The 17,589-nt window shown below is 38.1% G+C and overlaps 1 protein-coding gene across 1 annotated transcript; it reads left to right on the top strand.

The window, feature by feature from the left end:
• Positions 1-847: 847 nt before the first annotated feature.
• NSUN3 (NOP2/Sun domain family, member 3) lies at positions 848-16,842 on the top strand (the record flags this gene model as incomplete). The annotated part of the gene is made up of 5 exons (XM_010140421.1): positions 848-966; positions 2,510-2,853; positions 4,500-4,654; positions 5,203-5,324; positions 16,581-16,842. Coding segments are annotated over 5 exons (1,002 nt in total), but the record flags the coding sequence as incomplete, so codon positions are not given.
• Between the last annotated feature and the right edge of the window lie 747 nt (positions 16,843-17,589).

Below are 17,589 nucleotides of genomic sequence, written 5' to 3'. Positions count from 1 at the left end.
CTTCAGCGAGGCAGTGCGACCCTCCGCGGCAAGGAACTGCTTAATGCTAGAGAGAGAAGAGCCAGACGCAGAAACTGTGCTGTGCTGTTTAGTTAAGAAATCAAGAGAGCACAGAAGTAACTCGAAGCTTAGCAGTTCCTTCAGGTTCCGACTTCTGTCGGTGTTTCTGCCCAGCGAGGAGCGGTGTTTGGCGGGAGCGGGAAACAGGAGGGGTAAGAGCGGGGTGGTTGGAGGGGAGGGCTGCTGCTTGTCCTTAGGGAGGGAAAGGCAGCAAACTTCAGAGTTTGTCTTTGGGGTTCTCCCTCTGAATAGCACAAGTTTGCTTAGAAATCAAATTCCCCCCAAATAAAATATCAGTTTTTCGTAGGTTAAAAACAAGAACCAAGAAGTATAGCATTTTTTTTCCTTACTCCTGAAATAAATTAGTTATTGTAGCACTGTGCGGCTCAACTCCATCTGACTTCCACAATGAATCAAATTAATCTTTTGCTTTTAGTTAAGCACGTGGGCATATCCTGACAGAGGTGATCATAGCACAGGGTCATAAGTACACCTTTCTTATTTTGCTCCTGATATATTAGAGTCCCAGGTTTAATTAGCATAGTGGATAAGGAGTATTATCAACAATCTTTGAATGACCTCTTCACAGGTCAGGAAGAAGAGAGTAGGTTAGCTTAACTTATTTGTTCTCTGAAATTTCTGTATGTCTTGATCACGTGTCGTTGGTATTTGAACATCCTGATATTGCTAAGTTGTTTTAAGTTGCTAAAATGTTGTTTTAATGATTCTGTTGAGAACTAGGAGGGTTTCATGTGTTTGGTTTTGCTGCTTTTCTTTTTTCCTCCTTTCTCTGAAGCTGGAAAATAAAACAAAAGGAAAACTTCAAAAGCAGTTATGTCAAGTTGTTCTGGATCATTTTGAGAAGCAGTACACAACGGAACTGGGAGATAAATGGACCAGTGTCAGGTCTGTTGTTTTGGGGAGATGGAGAGGAGAGGTTCTGTTATTTTTTTTAAGTATGTCATAAAATAACTTTGAAAAGATTGATGAACTGTAACAACTGTTTCAGCTTATTTTCCGTTTAGAACTAACATAAAAGTGTTAAATAGCAGAAGGCTAAAACTTGGGATTTCTTAGTTCTTTCCTTGACTTGATTTTTTTTGGACATGATGTTCTGTATACGTATGCACTACAAGAAGACTTTCATTCTATGTGTTTGCTGACTGTTTTGTAAAAATACATGCCAAATAGCATCGCTTTATACTTGACATCTGTTGTTATGACTGGGGTTTTTTTTTCTACAGCTTTGTAGTATCTTGAGAGACTGCGACAAGGATGTTAGAAGTACAACCTCTGATTTCTTTCGTTAGAAAAATTTAATATTAACAACGTGTACAGAAAAGACTATCACTTAATTTGGGCCTTGATCGCACAGCCACTAAAGAACTGTCTGCAGTATTGAGAGAAGAAATCTTCCCTTCCCTGCTAGCTGGTGTTTGTTACTCATAGGAAAGCCAGCAGAAGGGCCCCTCTGGAGAAGTTCACTGCTTAGCTCATATACTTTTCAACAGGGATTTGAACAAAACCAGCTGATTTTGACCTAACGTTCATGAGAAGTGCTCCCATGATCAGTGCCATGTTTCTTTGAATAGAAAAGCATTTTATGTGATCAGTGTTAGAAACCATGTGATTCCTTTGAATAACCTTTTGGGTCAGCCTCTTTGGATTAAAAAGTAATGTAAAATGCATGTCTCCATTGTTTTTTTTAAAAAAAGCATATATATATATAGTATTAATTTAACCGAATCAACTTAAAAACTCTTTTAAGTTGGATCAATGTGGTTTTTTTCCTTTTAGACAGTGAATATTCATGAGGAGTATTTTCTGAGGCTAAATGAAAAAATACTGAGAGAAATTTAAATAGAAAATGAGAGCGATCCCTGTAAGAAGGGTCTGAAAAAGTGAACTGAAATATGAACAATCTTTTTCCTACCATATAAGCACTATTTTTTTTTATTTATGTTTTTCTGGCCTAGTGTTCACAGAACATAAAAAGAATTTAGAAAAGAACACTGGTAAAAAAACACATTTTACTATGTTTGCTGGAATAACCATTGCAAAGCCAGTGTGATTCTTTTCATTGTGATACTTACAATTAATATTACAGTTGTTCTTTGTCCTTTGGGAATTACTTTATATATAGTCTGGAAGTGTATTATGTGCTTCATAATTTATAACTTCTACAGTCATTTGTTAAAGAATTAGGAAAAACAGAGGACATCTTGTTTCAGAAGAAGTTAGTATTTTAAATGCAATTAGAGGAAATGGTGGTTTAATTTCCTATTAAAATAGTTTTCTTAAACATATTTAGTCAAAATGTTTCCTTTTTGATTATACCAGAATCATCCAATGGTGAGATTGTGACACTTGTAAGAAAAGGCTTCCTGTGCTATGGAAAGCTCATTTTATTTGCCAGGTTACTAAATAGCTTTTCCTTGTTTCGATCTAGAGATGTTCTCACATACCCATTGTGCTGGCAGTACGCCATTCTGCTTAACAAGTTCAGCCAGTCCACTCCACTGGAGAGCACCTTGCGCGTGGAAGGATATCGTCCTGCCTTTCAAGGAAGTATGCCCTATCTTCCATCATCGTTAAAGTGTTACATCAGGAGTAATCCTGGGAGATTCCCTGCACAAAAACACCAGGCTGGTAAACTGAAAGAGTATTACCTGCTGAATGCTGCTTCGCTGTTGCCAGTGTTGGCGTTAGAAGTGAAAGATGGTGAAGACATTTTGGATCTCTGTGCTGCACCAGGGGGTAAATCGGTAGCTATACTGCAGTGCGCCTATCCAGGTAATGTACTGAGGTGCTGTTAGAAGCTGATCCCTGGCTCTGTGCCTGGGCTGTTTCACTTGTGCCTGTCTTCTGTACAACGTTTGGGTTGGGAGCAAAAAAACAATCAACAATTTATACTCAAAGTAGTTCCATGCTGCTTTGTAAGATTTTTATGAGGTTTCTTTGCCTTAAAGAGGATAAACAACGCAGTAGTTATTTAAATACAAGTTACTGCAGACTGACAGACAAAAGTGGAATGGCTCTATATTTTTCTTCTACTCATTCCCTTATTGTTACTTCTCAAGAACTTACTTAAAATCGTGTAGATTACTTGGCACAGGGAGGTAAGTAAGCTGCAATCTTAGAATGCTTGTACTTTTTTTTCTTTTTCCTCTGCTACCTTTCTGGCCAGTGCTCTGCAAATAATGTAAGTAAGTTTAAGTGTACTGATGTAAAATAGAGTGTAACAGGTTAAATGTGCATGGTCTAGGCAGAGGAAGAAAGCTTATGATGAGGAATTGGTCTATACTGGTATTTAATAAGCTCTGTGTCTCAGTCCACCGAGATGTTGCAGAAGGGCACTAAGATAATCACAGTGTCCGGAAGGCCACATCAGGCAGCAGCTCTGTTCTTCCAGGCCAGGGAGTTAAAGCAAACTGTGATTGCCATTTCCAGGTTTGTATGTTGCCTGGGTAGTAATTGTTTCCAAATGTTCACAGCACCGTATGTTCTTCCTGGTGAGACTATTACTATCACCACCTGCACCTGTTGATTTCAGCTGGTTCTCCCTCCCTCTTCTAGATTAATGAGGTGATGCCAACGAGGTAAATGAAATGTGGCTTGCCCTTTCAAAAGGTTTGGGAAAAGCCTGCCTTTATCCCCTGGCTGCTTCTGAAGATACCAAATTGTTTCTGAAAATGTAAGATGTAAGAAAGTTGGTTCTTAATATACCTCAAAGAATGGTAAGATGTACCGTGTTGTGTGTGGCAAGCGTGGTGTAGGACAACCTATGGAGATATGAAAATAGAAAATTTATTAAACTGGAAAGCAGGACTAACGAAAAAATGCCATGCTGTGTTTCTGGCCTGGGTTCAAGCCACAGCAGTACCACCCTTCTGAAAGGGTAACTACTCTGGCTACATTGTTAAAAGTAAGTGCAACTAAAAAGGCTTTTGTTAGAACACTTCTAGCTTAAATTTCCTATGATTAGGGGGTTGATCTGCTCGGCTTAGGATGCACAAACCTGTTGTTTCATTTATTTAAAAGGCAAGTAATTAATAAGGAGCGTGTGCTTCATTTAGGCAGTGGCTTAGGAAGCCCAGAAAGGCACTCACTTAGCACTGGTCTTTGGACCGTGTGGATATGGATCATGTTTAAAGGGTTTTTTTGTTACTGTGGAAGTCTATTGCTACAGTAAGTATTTGCTAGTAAATATTTATGGATTGCTCTGTAGGAGCATGTTGAAATTTACTCAGGTTTATAAAATTCAGCAGTGTTACGAAATGTGCAATAACATAAGCAGATAAGGTGTAAACTATGGTAGTCACAGCAAAGGAGTAGAACTTCTGAAATCAGTGTAACTCCTTGCATTTGTAAAAAACCAAACCAGAAAATAATAAAGACTTATTTTAGGATGTTTACTTACTTATTTTTAATTTTTTAAGGTCAGTTTCACTGTAACGAATATGATGATTTGAGGTCAAGGTGGTTGAAACAGACAATAGAATCCTTCATCCCGGATCCATTGATTAACTTAGTGACGGTCTCTAAACTGGATGGTAGACAAATGGGAGATCTTAAGCCTGAATTATATGACAAGGTAACATTATTACTTATTAGCAAATGATATTTCTGCATTCTTCTTTTTCTTCCTATGCTGCTCCCTTTTTTCTGTTTTTTTGGCCCCCACAAAGCTATCTGACCTATCAAGGGGAGCCAAGATCATGTACAGGATTTGCAGAGCCTCAGGAATCACTTTATAAAGCCTGTTGCGTGTTTCTTCATGCGTTAGGTGATGTTTCCTGTTTAGCCTTGCTAGTGAATTCTGAATACCTTGCAGCAGTGTTCTTTACATAATGTGTAATTAGGAAAGAGGGAAGCAAGTGACAGGTATTCAATTCAGGGAGAGGGTACATTTGGAGCAGTAATTCCTTATCTCTGCCCAGCCCCACCTCTACCCCTCCACCTCCAATAACTCCATGAAAACTTCTCTAACTAGTATTTGGATCATTTCTGCTCCTAGAATGGAAAATAAAAAGTGTCTTCTAAGTGTTTGCAAAAGTACATAGAGTAGATGTTTGGCACACAGTGTTCAGAAAGTGAATATCTTCATGAATTATCTTACTTGCTCCTTTTTTTTTCTGATAGGTACTGGTTGATGCTCCTTGTTCAAATGACAAAAGTTGGCTATTCTCCTCTGATATTCAGCAAGCTACGCTTAGACTAATACAAAGGAAAGAGTTACCATCTCTACAATTTCAGCTGCTAAGGTGAGAAGAGCAAGGAAAAGCTATTAAAGGAGCTTTCCATAATTAATGAGAATGATGTGGGGGCAAGATTTGTCATGTTTAATAACCAAAACCAGGTTTCACCATGTGAAAAGAACGTGAAGAATATGTTGTTGCAGTGCTGTTCTGAATAAACAATTGATCTAGGTTAATGTGAACATGGAAATTCTTATGGGGTAATATAAGCATTGGGGCCTAGGTCCTCTGCTACCGTACTGCTCTGCAGTCCTCGTAACTTGCTTAACTCACCTAGATTACTCACAGTCTGAAATGGCTCAGAACAGTCTAGTACCATAGCAAAATAGTTTTGGTGGACACAGCTAATATGGTTTCAGATACATTCCTCTGCTGACACAAAAGCAAACATATAATTTTTAATACTGTGTTTTATAACTGTCTGTGAGAGTAGTTGATAAACTTGCCAAGCTGGGCATTCTTCCCCAAACTCCTTTTGTTGTTCTTTCACAGAATTATCCCTTGTGGTTCTCTTACTACGGTTTTTGATAACCGAGCTGTAAGTCAGGATGGGTTACCAACAATCACTTCGGTCATTACTTAATGTTGCTTCAGAATTTGCTTTCTGGGCTGTTTATGTGAAGAGATTGAGTCTGCTCTTGCACATTCTTACAGACTGTTTGAATTTAATACCCATCTGACTACTTGTAGCACAGAAAGACTGCTGATCGTAATTAATAGGGCAAAAAAGTAAGAGAGTGTGGGGTTTGGAGGGGCAAAGAGGATTGTTTATATTCAAGAACATCTACCCATGTATTACACTTTTTAGTGTTACCAGTGATAGGCTAGCATTTGTGAAGAATTTCAAACTGTACCTTTTTTTCCTCACTGATAAAAAAAGTGAATTCCCAATAATACCTTCTAGACTTTCTAGACTTGAGTGTTTTTTACAAAATAAGTCACACCTGAAATCCATCTGTCAAAGCAAATTGAGGGAAAAATAACATATTATAAAAAAGAAAAAGGAAGTTTTTATGGAGAATTCCCATTGCAGCAGTTCAAGATAGTTTTGTATGACATACAGTTGAAAAAGGCCTACCTGAAGCCTATGATTTATAACAAAAATATGAGTATCTTATTGCAGTAATGCATCATGTCACCCATTTCCTTTGAAGAAATCAATCACATTTAAAACATTGACCTGTTTCAATTTTTGCATTTTGATTCCTGACATATAAAACCCAATTTGTGAGCCCCTACCAAAAGAAAGCATTTATCATGCAGGGTAATTTTGAGAATTTGCATAAATCACTCAGGATTGTAATCCTGAAGTGGAGAACTCAAGACAGCAGGAACCTTGAATTTAAGATAAGGAGACTAATTCATTTAATCGAATTATTCCTGAATCAAGAGAACTTTGCTTCTGTTGAGAGTATGCTTTACTGTAGCAACAGCAATAAGAATTAGATTTTTAAGGACAAAATACCTTTGATTTGTAAATTGAAGTAAAAGGATGATAATTTCAATGTCATTGTTCAACGTAGGTCTGAGTAGTTCTGTAGATTGAGTCTATTGTTACATGCACTGGCTGGTCTTTTAAAAGAATTTGGAGTATATGAATTAAATGGTTATGTTCAAGAGTTAGAGATTACAAGTATTACGTGTATGTCAAATATTTTACCTGATAATAAATGATACAGCTGTCCACTGTAATTTTATAGTTCCTTTGATCGCTTCAGAATGTATTTCCAATTTTAAAGACATCTCAGATTCTGTAAGGCAGGGAAAAAGGAAATTATAAAATGAACCAGGAAAGGCTAAATGATTCATGCAAGTGCATTAGAAGTTTGGCAAAACAAAAGTTGTGGAACGATACCCTATTCAAGTCTTTGTTTTATGGCCAGAGTGCATAATGATAAGTAAAAAGTTGAGTTTGAAACCCGTTTCTGATACTTCAGTAATGCTAAGGAAGGCTGAACCTACACTAATCCAGCTGTATTGCATTTTATGTGAGTCAGCTCATGCAGAGCTACCTCTGGCTTATCTATTCAGATGACCTGGTGCTTTATGCTCCTGAAAATTTCTTTCATTGGTTCCTGTATCTGTAAAACAAACAAGTATAAAGCTGCATCACAGCAATTTTGTTGACAGGAGTTTAAGAAATACTGCGTGATTTGAAGATGAAGCTTGAAGTATAAGGACGGAGCATTATTTCAGTTTAGCAATAGTATGAAGTATAAGAATAACACCCAAATGAGAGGAATGAAATGCAGAGGGGAGCTCTGTTTTTGTTTCTATCAACTGACTGTCACCCCAAAATTTGAGATTCCTTCCTTCTTAATTAAGGAAATGCTTCACTTGTAATCTTACCATCTTCTTCTGGGTTTGGTCATCTTGTGCTTTTGGCGTTTTTAATAGGTCTGCTTGGAGGGAAAGCTGGAGATATCAGTGAGGAAGTGAAGGAAGGAAAAGCGTTTTTTGCAATACAGTGTAATTCGTTAAGTACATAGAGTACACATAAGTACTTCAGAGAGTGAAGGTCTGGAAAAAGTGTTGAAACTGATGCAGCAATCTTCCTACTCCAGTCTGTATAAAATCTGAAATTTAAATAAGTGGCAAAAATGCTGAACAGCAAATTTTATAAGCACTGAGGGCACCACTGATTTGAAGGAAATTGAGATTGTAATGATTGTTAATACCAAAACCAACGCATCCCTGCTGAGTGCTCTAATCCAAGAACGCGCTGCAAATCTTGTTATTATTTGAAATGTTCATGCAGAAAACAAACTGCAAAATAAGGAAGGAATATTCTTCTCCTGATACTGAATGCTAGCACAAAATGCAGTGGTTCCCATAAGTGTATTTACCCATGTTACCAGTTCTCAGATAGAAATTAGATTTCGGGTTGTGCATAATAACTTGGTCATAAAACTGTTACAGATGTTGTAATTATTCCTGGACCGGTTACTGCAGCTGAAACAAGCTGTGTTAGGCTTGAGCTGAAAATAAATCCAAGAGGATACGATTTAGAAAATGCAGCAAAGGCATTCAGACTACTGTAACTCTTCTCTACACATCATGTCTCAGTAGTTAAAGAGCTCTAATTGGTGTTTAATAGAGTTCTTGTCTACAGGAACTCAGACTAACTTTAAGAGATACGTATTGTCTGACTTTCCTTTTTCACCTCTTTTTCTTTCTAGTAGTTACCCCAAGGGAGATTGTTTTGAATGCCTAAGACATGCACACAGGAAGAGAAGAGGTTTGGGGGAAATCAGGGAGCACGAGATGTTTGAAGTGTGCTTTGGATTACTGGTGGCAAAATAAGCCATACGAAATGCTCATTTTCCTAGTTGATCTCTTTTGAGTTGTATGTATTCTCATTTTTCAGAACTTAGGATGAAGCATTAAACTCAGCTTGAGGAATTCAGAATACCCTTTATTCTTCCTAGTTAATGAAATGTTTCAATCCCTGTTTTATAAACGTGATTTTTAAGGAACTGTGCCTGATACATATCTCCGCTTACAGGCGGAGTGCAATAAAGAGATAAAATGAAGGAACTGTAGAAAGAACTTCTGTGCTTTGGATATCAGTCATAACATAGTATTTGAATTTGGTGATCTTTTTCAGGAAAAGGTTACCAGAAGTTTTGAGATGGAGGTTTTGGGGTTTTTTTTCCCCTTTTTCATTGAGAAGTTTGGGAGCTAGGAGGGTTGTGCACTTGCTTTTACTTGGAAGAAAAAATTTAAAAAAACTCAACCCAAATATAATGAACTTATTTTTCTGAATTAAAGCGTACTTAAACCATGAGTGTTTGTTTTGCTGCTTCAGTCCCAAAGCAGAGATTGCTCATCGTGCAGCCGCTTTCTATGGTGGTTTACCAATCTGCACACATGGGAAGAAAAATGAGCTTGTCGTTTGGTTCCCTTAAGTCATCAGGTAGAACTGGCATCGTGAGTCTCTCAAGGTTAATCTGCATCGGACAGGATCCGCTTTATTTTCTGAAATCCAGACCTTTGAAAAAATATCTTAGAATAAATTTTAAAACTTTCGTTGAAAACGTAGGACACAAGTCTAATAAACCTGAAGTTACAAGCTGTGTTTTTTCTGTTATGTGAAAATTAGTGATGCGTTTTCATAGAATATGCATAGTCATAGATTTATTTGTTAAAGAGTCGTTTTCATGTAGCGTGTAGTAAATACTGTGATTTATTGGGTTTTATTCTTGCCTTCAGTGTCACCTCTCTGTTTTCACTGAAATGTAGTCTTCCACATGTATCTGGAAGAGGAATTGTGTGCTTTTAATTGTGGGAGTTTTTTTGTTGTTGTAGAGTGAAGGCAAATGTTGTTTTTGTAAATATACCATCATATATTTAGTATATGGTTCCACTGTTCCATTTCTGCTTTGCTTAAGAAAAAAGCCTTGGTAATGACAAAGTGAAAAAGGAAGATTCTCGCAATTAGCTAGTTGTCTTGTCCAGGCAAAGTGATTCAGTTTTGTTTGTGATTTGCTGATGGTGAAAAAATCTCAACCTTTAATGTTTGTTGCAAAGGCAAGGAGAGACAGTGTCTTGAACCTTTAGAAATGTTTACCATCATACAAGTTGCTTCAGTTTTAGTCAGGCATTGAAAGGATGGCGGGGCTGAATGTCATGGGGGAAGTAGAAGCACAAGGGTGTTCCTCCAGAAATACGGCAGCGATCTCGTGCCACAGAATTCTGTTCCGGCACATGAGGGATTCCTGCACAGGAACTCCCTGGGTAAAGTTCAGGGGTATTTTGGAGTGACCTGAGGGAATGCTAAACTGTGATACTGGAGGTGAAGAGGTGAGCTGAGGAAAGAAGTGAGCAGGTGCCATTTTCTGTGGAGAAAGAAAGCTAATAGAAAAGTGGAGAAAATCACATTGAGAAATGCTTCATCACATTGTTCTTCAGCTGTTTCTCTGGGTTTTTTTCCCTTTGCTCCTCTGTGGCTGCCCATTTAATCCACTTGTTATCCATAACTGTCTAGTCAGTTAGCTTCACTGGGAATCTTTTAGAATTGCAGCTGTTAGACCAACAAATCTTCTGTGGGTTGTGTGGATGATTCCTTCTGTAACGACTTTCTACCTTGGAAAATCTGAATAGTTTATATTATATAGACTGCTGGCCACAGGCCCCAAATTTGGCATGCTGTCCAGGGTGTCTGGCTGTGCAAACTATGTCCCCTGTCTGTGCTTCCTTACACCTCCAGATAAAGACTGTTGGATATCTGCTGCCTGGACAGGGGCCTTTGGTTTTTTGTTCTAATTTCATACGCTTGAATGTCGTGTGTTTGTGCTGTGCCATTCCCCGAAACACCGTTAGTGAGGTTTTGGTTTGAATTTCTTTACAAAGAGTAAGTGCTGTGGACATTGTTGAGGCTCCATGTTGTATTCCGTCAGAGATGTTAAAATGAATAGTTTCTGATTTTAAGCCTTTGGCAGTGCCCCGTGAGTAGCTTGTGGATCAAGACCCTTATGGTGTGTTGCAAAACAAAGTTTATTGAATTAATAAATAATTGCACAAATGAAGAAATAAGCTACCCAGCAGCTAGGCAGTTGTTTTGGGATCACAATTTTAAATTCAGACACAAATTTTTCTTTAATTCTACCTTCAGTCCTTTACTGTGTATATCTGTGTTTCATAAGCTGCAAGAAGAAACCCTAAAGCTGTGTGGCAAACACCGTAGCAGGCTGCAAAGGTCTTTTGTTCTCCCTTCTGTAGCTGTGTGGGCTATATATGTCTTTTCTTGTAAATAATAAATTTAAGTTGGGAAGAGGGATGGACCTCTGAGAGTGTGTAAAGTAAGAGGATAATTCCAGGATGACTAAAATGACAACAGGATCGAAGATTTGTCACCACGGACTATCTCTGGCTGCTGGAGACTAGACAGCTAGAAACAGCCTTGCTGTTGCGGAAACCCAGCTTGTGAATGAGTGAGGCAGCTGCAATGTTGAGAGTGGAAGCAGAATTCTTGAGTATTGCATTGGCACTTGTGGCTCTGAAATCTAACAATGGGAAGTAAACCTATCTGTTGCCATTCCAAAGGCACTGCAGTTCTGCATTGCAAAGGATATCTTGTAGCCCTCTGTTAACAGGATGAGTATTTCAGATGTCCCCGTGCATTAGAGGAAAGCTCAATAATGTTAAAATGAAGGTTCAGCCTTTGCTTTAGAAGAATTTAACGTTGTTTGCTATAGAAATTTTATTTATCAGAGTTTTTTTTAAAAAAATTTTGCTACAACAGAACAGGGTGGGGTTTTTAGGTTAGTGGTGTTTGGTTAGTTGTTTGGGGAGGGTTTTTTGGTGACTGTGTCTACTACTTTTATTTAACAGTTCAATCTAATGCTGAAAAAAGCAGTTCATTTCATGTTTCTCCTGTTGCTACGGTGTTATTCTGAGGTGCAATGTCTCTCTGCAGTAGTAAAGCTTACTTAGAGGGGAGCAGAGGGAGTACATGCTTGGGGTATGGAGAGAATACTTGAACTCTCTGTCTTGTCTCAGTCTCCTGTGCGCCTCTGTCACTGTGTGTCACATGAGTGTTTAAAAAAACATCAGTATTTTGACACGAGGAGTTTCCTTATTGTTTTGACTTGATTTAGAGAAATAAAAGCAAAACCTCTAATGCACAGGCAGTATTACCACAATGTATGTGGACTCTTGTAAGAGGAAGAAGGAAATATGTGATATCTTTAGTCAATAAAAGGAATAGCACTGAGCATAAAAGCAAGTGCATCTTGAGATGCTTTGTTTCTTAAATAGCTGATAAAAGAGGTGGCATTTTTTTATTCTGATCAGACATTGTCTTGCATATTAAGCAGAAGAAATACATCCCAGTTGCCAAAAGATGGCACTGTTGAAGTGTTGTATTATTTTTAAATCGCCCTAAAATATGTAATCTTTTTTACTTTAATATTGAAAATTATTGATTAACGTAATTAATGCTGACCCTTCCAATGGCATGCAACATAAACCCAAGTATAGGAGGAGTAGGCTGGACATGCAGGTGTCAGCTATAGTATGAAATATGTATTTATTGTCTGCCTATTTTTAAATGGATATTTGAAACACCGAGACTTTTAGAATGAAAAATTGTCAGCTATCAAGTTTAATTATCTGTAAGTGTGAAAAATCATCTTTTTAGGTTCTGGCTAACTACGCTTTAGTTGCATGTAAGAGTTTCTTGGTTTTAGAGTCATTGTGTGCCTCTAGACTGGTCTTTTTTCCCTGAGATATTAAAGAGTAATACTGTTCTGTTTTCCCTAATTTATTGTTAGCATCTTCTCCGTTGTTAGGTTTAAATTAAATCTTGAGAAATAAACTAAATAAAACTGCTTTAAAATAATGTATTTCTTGAAAAAAAAACTTTTGCCCTAGCATTCTTTATCATCTTTCTAGATTTGGAGCCCGTTTTTAGAAGTTACAAACTACCTTATAGCAGGAACCAAAATTCCTTCAACTATGAGTCAAGCTTTAAGTAATGATTTTGGGGGATAATCAAGATGCCTAGTGTAAGAGGAACCTTAGCTTCTTAGATGGTGGGGTCATAGCAGCAGTGTATTCTGACAGGATTCTGACAGGTGTCTGTACGTTAAGCTCCGCTCTGAAATATCCCTTGGATAAGTTTGTTTCCCTTCATTGACAATGAAGGAAGTCTAGTTTCTTAAATTTATTTGAACAAATTCTCTTATGGATGAAAACTTGGTCATGCTGACGTCGAAGGGACCAAAATCCGTGAATCTGCTTAGCCCAGTGCCATATCACCCTGTGACTTTGAGCCCAGCACTTCACTTTGAATTTTGCAGCTCAGCACAGGTTTATCAAAGCCAAGCACGGTTTAATAAGGGATGGCGGCGGTCAGTTGACTTTGAACACAGCCACTGAAACAGCTGTTGCTGAACTTGACAAGATGGATAGATACATTGATTAACCTTGCAGTGTAAACTAATCCTCCTTAGGTATTGTAATTCGTGACTTAGGTTCAGAATAAAGATAACTGCACTGAGCAGCCTAGCCTTTTGGGGTCATGGACAGGTGAAGATTCCCAAGCTAAGGAGGCTTAGAGTTAGGGGAATTTTGATGTGAGATTTTCAGGATTTTGTTCAGAAGCCTGTGCTGCTGTTTCCTCTGAATCTCTGCCCCAGTTGTAGGAGTATGGTGCCTTTGAAAGTGTTGTCTTCAATGGTTGTTGCTTTAGATATTGTAAGAAAAGGACACTTAGCAAGTGTCCAGGCTTGTAACCCTGGAAGTTATATCTGTAGCTATATCTGCTTTCTTGGTATATACTTTTACCTTTTCCACATTTACATGGTAAAAATATTTCCTCACTTGTTTAAATGTTCATGTAGTATCCTTCTTTCAGGTAGGAAAACAGTTGCCATTATCTGCTTCAATGAGTAAAGTTATCAGGTATGGTAAGAGTACCTCTCGATTGTCACGCAAAAACATTCTAAGAAAATTCTAATGAAAATGAGCAAAGTTGGTGATTTCTAATAATACTCTGAGGATCAGCTCAACTTTGAGAGCCCGTTTAAACTTAAGCCCTGTTCTCTTTGAGCTCTAATGTGACAGCTATAGATAGCAAGCAATTACTACATGGATGGAAAAATAAAATCCTTTTGTGTTTACCAGAACTGGTATGAGGCCAAGGAGACCACCAACCATTGAGCGGTTCTCTTGCTGGCTTGTTCATTAGATGAGGAGGTTGTACATTCCTCCTCTGCTCTACAGTGGTCATCTTTCATACATCTGGGTATACTGTGGTTGTACTGACAGCCAAGAGGGCAGCAGCATAAACCCTGCCCTTTTCAGTGAACAGCTGCAGCCACAGCAGAACGGCTGCAAGTGAGGAAGGTAGCTGGAGAGACAGTGGACAGCTTAGAACCTCAGGTCCAGTACTGGTGCTTTTGTAGCCTGCTAATGAGTATCTCTGGGATGCAGAGTGGAGGAAGGATGAATATCTCAAGCTGGGTAATTCAAATACAGAATTTCAAATGCAGAATTTCAGAAAATAAGATCTGAAAGTGCCGTTAGGGTGAGGCCTGCTCTGTTTGCCTGTCTCAAGGTGGCGTTGTAAATGTTGTCCTATATCAACCAGTGTCTAAAACATCCTTAAACATTTTTGCAGACCCTCAAGGGCTACTCAGCTCTGAGATAAGCTTGCAGGTTTGGGATAGCTTTAGCTACTTTTGGAAGTATCCTAGAATGAGTCCATTAGGCCCAGTTAAATTGAAAATATTCAGACTACCAAAGTACTCTGTAACCTGTTCTTTACCTATAACAGGCTGATCTTGAACCGCTTGCTCACTTAGGCTAAATGTGCTAGCCATCTGCTCACTCTCCGTCTTTTTACTGAAGACTGATACAATAAAGGCATTAAAGGATTTTTCTTTGAGCATCATCAGCTGAGAGAGCTCTGTTCTTTTATGCTAACTAAAATTGGAGCCATATAGACTCCAGTAAAATATGGACTTGGCTTGCTGATTAGCATAACCAAGGCTCGTAGAAGAAATGATCAAGATAAAGTTACACTCCCCAGAGAAACAGATTGGGTGTAATACGCAGGAGTTTTCACCTGGGAAGGTGAGCAGAGTTATATTATCTCTGTCTGAAACAGTCACTTGTCTTGGTGTTTCCTTATTATTTCAGACAGGACTTTCAGGGTAATTTTGTTCTGTGATTTTCTTTGATCCTGCTTGTGATGAGGCATTTCTTTATTGATTCTTTCCCTGAGAAGGCCCCATCCTGTTAAAAGGACTTATCTTTTCCCCCTTGTATTTACTACTTTCCTTTCTCAACTGCTTTTGTTCAGATATCAACCTTAGCAAGTCCTCAGATTGTCTCTGGAGGAATTGTTTCAACGGCATTGTGTTTGCAAGCCATTATCTGGGCTTGGAATCAGGATTGCTGCATTTGAGGGCTGCTCACCTCATCTGGTTTGAGGACTTGTTGGGTTTCTTTTTCCTTCTTTTTTCTTTTATGCATCGTCAATGCAGTATTGTCCCTAAAATTGACCAATCCAAGATTATTCAGTGTTTTTTCTGTACAGCATGACTCTGTGTGTCATGCTAAATTCCTAACGACACGCTCAGGATCCCCTGAGTGCCTGCTGAGTAACGGCATTCGCCTGTTCGGATTCTCTTGTTTTTAAACAAAGGGAGTGAACAATTGTATTTTAATGTGGTATTTGCTTCAGCCCAGGTAGTATCTGTTTTCCAGAAGCAGCGAAGTGATCTGTTTGAATACTCACAACTTGGTCTTGGAGCCATTATGTCCTTGAAGGCTCCAAAGTGTATAATTAAAAGGCATTACATTAATAGCAAATGAACCCTTAGTGTAGCTTCCTCCTTCAGTTATGTGGTGGTAGCAGATTCGAAGAATGCTCTTCTGTAGTGCAAGATTTCAGATTTTGCTCCTTGTTCTTTTAATTTGCAGTAGGTGGATGTGGATTGCATATGTCATTTCTATACTCTTATAGGTTATCTTTTATCTGTCGAGAAAGGACCTTGCAGATCTGCTTTAATGGAAAGAAACCAGTCTCTTTCAACTCTGTTTCAGTGGGGAAGTGAAAAAGAACCTCTGTTCTGTCCATCCACCAGTAGTCATGAAGCTTTCAGAATACTTAAGCGACTATTTTGCCTTTGTTTAGTCAAAATTTGTCAACAAGTTAATAGATGAAGGGTACTTGGACAGGCAACATGATCTGATAAGTCATATCTCCTTAGGAAATCAAGTTGAAAAGTAGTGACTCAGTGAAACCCCTGAGTCCTCTTACCTGCTAAATAAATTGCAGAATTTGCAGAAATTTGTGTAAAATTGCAGCCCAGTAATTAGTTCAGGCTACTGCTGCGACTATACATTCTGGTATTTGTTCATGCAAGCAGCTAGCTAAGTATCTGACTAGCGCCTCTGATGTGTAAGCCGTTTTGTATGCACAATTGCAGGGTTTTCGCAGTTGTGCTCTGCATATAAATGTTTCAAGTATATTCTGCAATTTTCTACTGCTGCTTCTGCTGCTTTCTATTTGTCACTGTGGTATAAAAAATACCTTCAGTTAGCCTGAGAATACATTAATAAACGAGAAAGCAAAAATGTGTTGCAGGTAGTTTCCTGAACTGTCAATTATATACTGTTAAGATGTTTTCATGATGTTATTTTTCTCATATTTATTTATACCTATTTATAACTCTAGATTTATAAGTCTTTACATGTTCCTCCACTCCCAATATGTCACTTATGTTGATATTTTCCTTTCATTATTTGTAGGTCTGCTCTTAAAGCATTGCGCCCTGGTGGATCGTTGGTCTATTCTACATGCACTCTCTCAAAGGCAGAAAACAGTGATGTAATAAATCTCATTCTAAACTCCTGCAGTAATGTTCTGCCTGTAGACATAAGTGAAATGGCCAAAGCTGTTTCCCAGGAATTTGCTTTTCTCAGTGGTATGCAACAGCATGAACTTCTGGTTCTCCCTGAGAAAGGGAGAGCGTGGGGTCCAATGTACGTGGCTAAATTAAAGAAAATGTAGTCCACTGCCTGTTAGGTTTTTTATATGGTTATGTGAAAAATTAATATTTATTTCTAATATAGTATGTGTATATGAACATGTATGTCCAAGGCAGCTGAATTTAGGGCGTTGCAGTTCTGTATCAGCTGCTGCCTAATAAAAAGAAAGCTAGACACTAAACTTAGTTTAGCTTAAAATACAGACTGTGTCTTCTAATGTGGACTTGGGCCTCTGTGAAGTCCTTCAGCTGAAGTCAGGGGAACTTTCTATTATTTTCAAGGTGATGCTTTTAAATGGATTTATCCTAGAATATAATGTGGAGTTTTGCATGGTTTTGTTTGTTTTAATACGGCTTGTTTGGTTTTAATATGGTATATTTTAAAATAAATATTCTGAACAGTGACTGCTTGTGAAGTCATGGAAATCCTGCATTCTCTTTCAAACATATCTAGAAATCTGCTTTTCTGTAAAATTGCATTTTTATGCAGAGTCTGTCATCTGGAGCCACGGATTCTTCCAAGCACTGGCAAAACAGGTTTCACATTTGCAAAGTTGTCTACTGATTAAAAACTGTCTTTTATTTATCTCTATTTATTTAGTTGCAAAGGTCAGCAGCTATATTGATACCAGCTTTTTCTTTTTTTATATTTTTGAGCTTAGAAAAATATAAATTGAAAGAGTAAATTATGTTGAAATGTCATTACAAGAGTAGATTTAGATGTGTTTAGCTTTGGTACTCAGGTTGTGGCATAACACAGTATATCCAGC

The sequence above is a fragment of the Buceros rhinoceros genome, unplaced genomic scaffold (genome assembly GCF_000710305.1).
Source record: "Buceros rhinoceros silvestris isolate BGI_N320 unplaced genomic scaffold, ASM71030v1 scaffold39417, whole genome shotgun sequence".
In the NCBI taxonomy this organism is placed as follows: Eukaryota; Metazoa; Chordata; class Aves; order Bucerotiformes; family Bucerotidae; genus Buceros; species Buceros rhinoceros.
The sequence above is the reverse complement of the archived record's forward strand: the minus strand, read 5'-3'. Positions and strand labels throughout refer to the sequence as shown.